The sequence below is a fragment of the Ammodytes marinus genome (genome assembly GCF_949987685.1).
Source record: "Ammodytes marinus genome assembly, contig: scaffold_97, whole genome shotgun sequence".
NCBI classification, from domain to species: Eukaryota; Metazoa; Chordata; class Actinopteri; order Uranoscopiformes; family Ammodytidae; genus Ammodytes; species Ammodytes marinus.
Window position 1 is genome coordinate 37,417 of NW_027648089.1, and position 2,500 is coordinate 39,916.

General features: G+C 41.6%; 1 protein-coding gene across 1 annotated transcript in view; it reads left to right on the forward strand.

Annotated features, from left to right (window-relative positions):
• Positions 1-1,228: 1,228 nt before the first annotated feature.
• The window catches only part of ugcg (UDP-glucose ceramide glucosyltransferase), a 16,473-nt gene continuing 15,201 nt past the window's right edge, over positions 1,229-2,500 (forward strand). Inside the window, exon 1 of the mRNA XM_080054511.1 lies at positions 1,229-1,659. Coding sequence (XP_079910637.1) covers positions 1,562-1,659 — 98 coding nt within the window. The 5' untranslated portion in view covers positions 1,229-1,561. The remainder of the gene's footprint in view (positions 1,660-2,500) is intronic.

Sequence of the window (2,500 nt, forward strand, 5' to 3'; positions counted from 1 at the left end):
TTACTTCACCTTTAAGGAGTTAATTGACAGCGACTGCTCTGTAGTTGTTGATGTGCATTTGACGATAAACAATCTTAAACCTGCAGTGAGTAGAATTTTGGGTTTTATTTCCTAGCAGATTTTGTAGAAAATAATTATAATATCCATAAGTAGGCTACGTTTAATTTAATGCATAATAGCTGATTTTTCTTTTTGAATTATTATTTTTTCCCTTAGAAAGGGTCTCATACATGTCCATATTTCTCCATACTTTGGACCAAGGCCTTGTCACCGCCATTTTGGAAGTGTCATAGTTGGAATGTCATCAGGTGCATTGTTTAACATTTAGAATTGTTCTTGTCCTTGAAGGCCACTGTAGCTTCTGTTATTATTCTAAAGGGTTGGGGTTACCCAGGGAGCGTTGCATTCTAGAACTTTGTAGAACTTTCTTGATGATGTCATATTACACACTGCACCTTTAAATGGAGGATTATCTTTGCATGCCGTTCCATTGAAGGATTCCTAGAAGTTTGAGTTTTTCATGGATCTTGTTGAACTTGAGTTTCAAGGAGTTTTTACAGTTTCGAAGCATTTCTAAATTTAGACATAATCTGATCCTAGATAAACCTACAAATACCTTTCCATTGTTAACAGGTATGTTAGACACACACTCACACACACACACACACACACACACACACACACACACACACAGCCAGGCCAAACGGCTAGCAGTATGTACACATCAGACAACTGTAAACGGTTAGGAGAATGACCTAAAGATATTATTAACATCTCTTCAGCGCATGACCTAAGGACACGCCCACTGACCCTTCTCTCTGTAGGGACACGCCCACTGACCCCTCTCTCTGTAGGGACACGCCCACTGACCCTTCTCTCTGTTGAACGGACACAGACGACTTATCTAAACCACTTGATTGTTTTTTATTTGTATCTTTCAGTTTTGCTATTATTGCTATCTATAGCTCTCTCTCTCTCTCTCTCTCTCTCTCTCACACACACACACAGACACACACACACACACACACACACACACACACCTGCCTTAATTGTTTCTTAAAATCTCTGTATTGTATGAAATACATATATGGACAATAAAACATAATAATACAATAAAAGTTTTTATTTTTAAGTGTTCCGGAAGCATCGTGCTCGTGCTCGCCCGGTGCTCGCGCTCGCCCGGTGCTCGCGCCCCCGGTGTGTCAGCTGACCGTCGGCCGGTCTGGTGACTGTCAAACGGCTGATGCTTCACCGTGACCCTCCAGGCGCCCGGCGGGTCTCTCTGCTTCTCTACCCCGGATCCGAAGCCCAGAACACGGACTAAACCTTAACATATCCACCGCTGTCTGTGTTGGATCCTGGATCATCCAGCTTCCACCTCAAGAATTCCACTTACTGACGCCCAGGTCCGCGCACCCATAGGCGGACACTCTAGTATACGCACCGAGGCCGCTCAGCTGAAGCGGACAGTTAGGCGCTACACCTGTACCTCTATCCCAGGCTTGGTGCTTCTCAGGCGGCCACACACTCAGCCAAGCCCCCGCTGGCCACCACCACCACCATGGCGGTCCTGGAGCTCGCCATGCAGGGCCTCGCTATCTTCGGCTTCATCCTGTTCTTGGTGCTGTGGATGATGCACCTGATGTCGCTCATCTATGTGTGAGTTTCCGCTATGATACTATTTTTATTGTTTTACTGCATTTAGCCTAAATGTACAATACAAGTCGGCACAGTTCAATGTTTTATACAATGAATTGGTGAACAGAAAAGCGGAGCCGTTGTTGTATATGACAGTGTAGATACAGAAATATAATAACCATTCATAAGATAAATTGAACGATACTATGGTACTCTTGAGCTAACGCCTAGCGGGCTATGCTAATCCAAGCTAGCGGTTGTCAGTGAACGAGACTTCCGTTTCCTCCGTTATTTCTATGGTTTTACTCAAATCTCGATATTAAACATTTAACAGAATTAACGTGACTTTTTATAATTGTAATAATTGACCTTCTACGCGTGTTGTTGAGCGTGTGGCAGCTATTTAAAAATGATTAAGCATCTGTGTGTGAGTCCCCACTAGTCTAAGCTAGGCTAACGGATCCTATTTGACTTACTTACTCTTAATATAATGTTCAATCCAGTTAACCTCGGAAATTAAATGAGATGTATTGAAATCAAGAACATTCAAACCTCCCTGAGTATATGGATTACTTAAAATATTTCTGTTTACATAAATATTGAGGCTTGTTTGGTTTTTACATATCAAATTGGAAAACATTTATTGTATTTTCTTGATGATAAGGGGTTTGTAACATCTAGGACGTAGGCCGAATGAAGTATTATTGATAAATATTCAGTTTTGGATATTAATACCTCGACTGTATAGTGACAAATGTCTCTTTTTAGCCAAATATCAAATTAATTTGTAACTTTTGGAATGAGACGTTGGGAATTGCTAACAGTTGAGCTAAGCTAACGGTTGTCAGTTAGCTGTTATTTC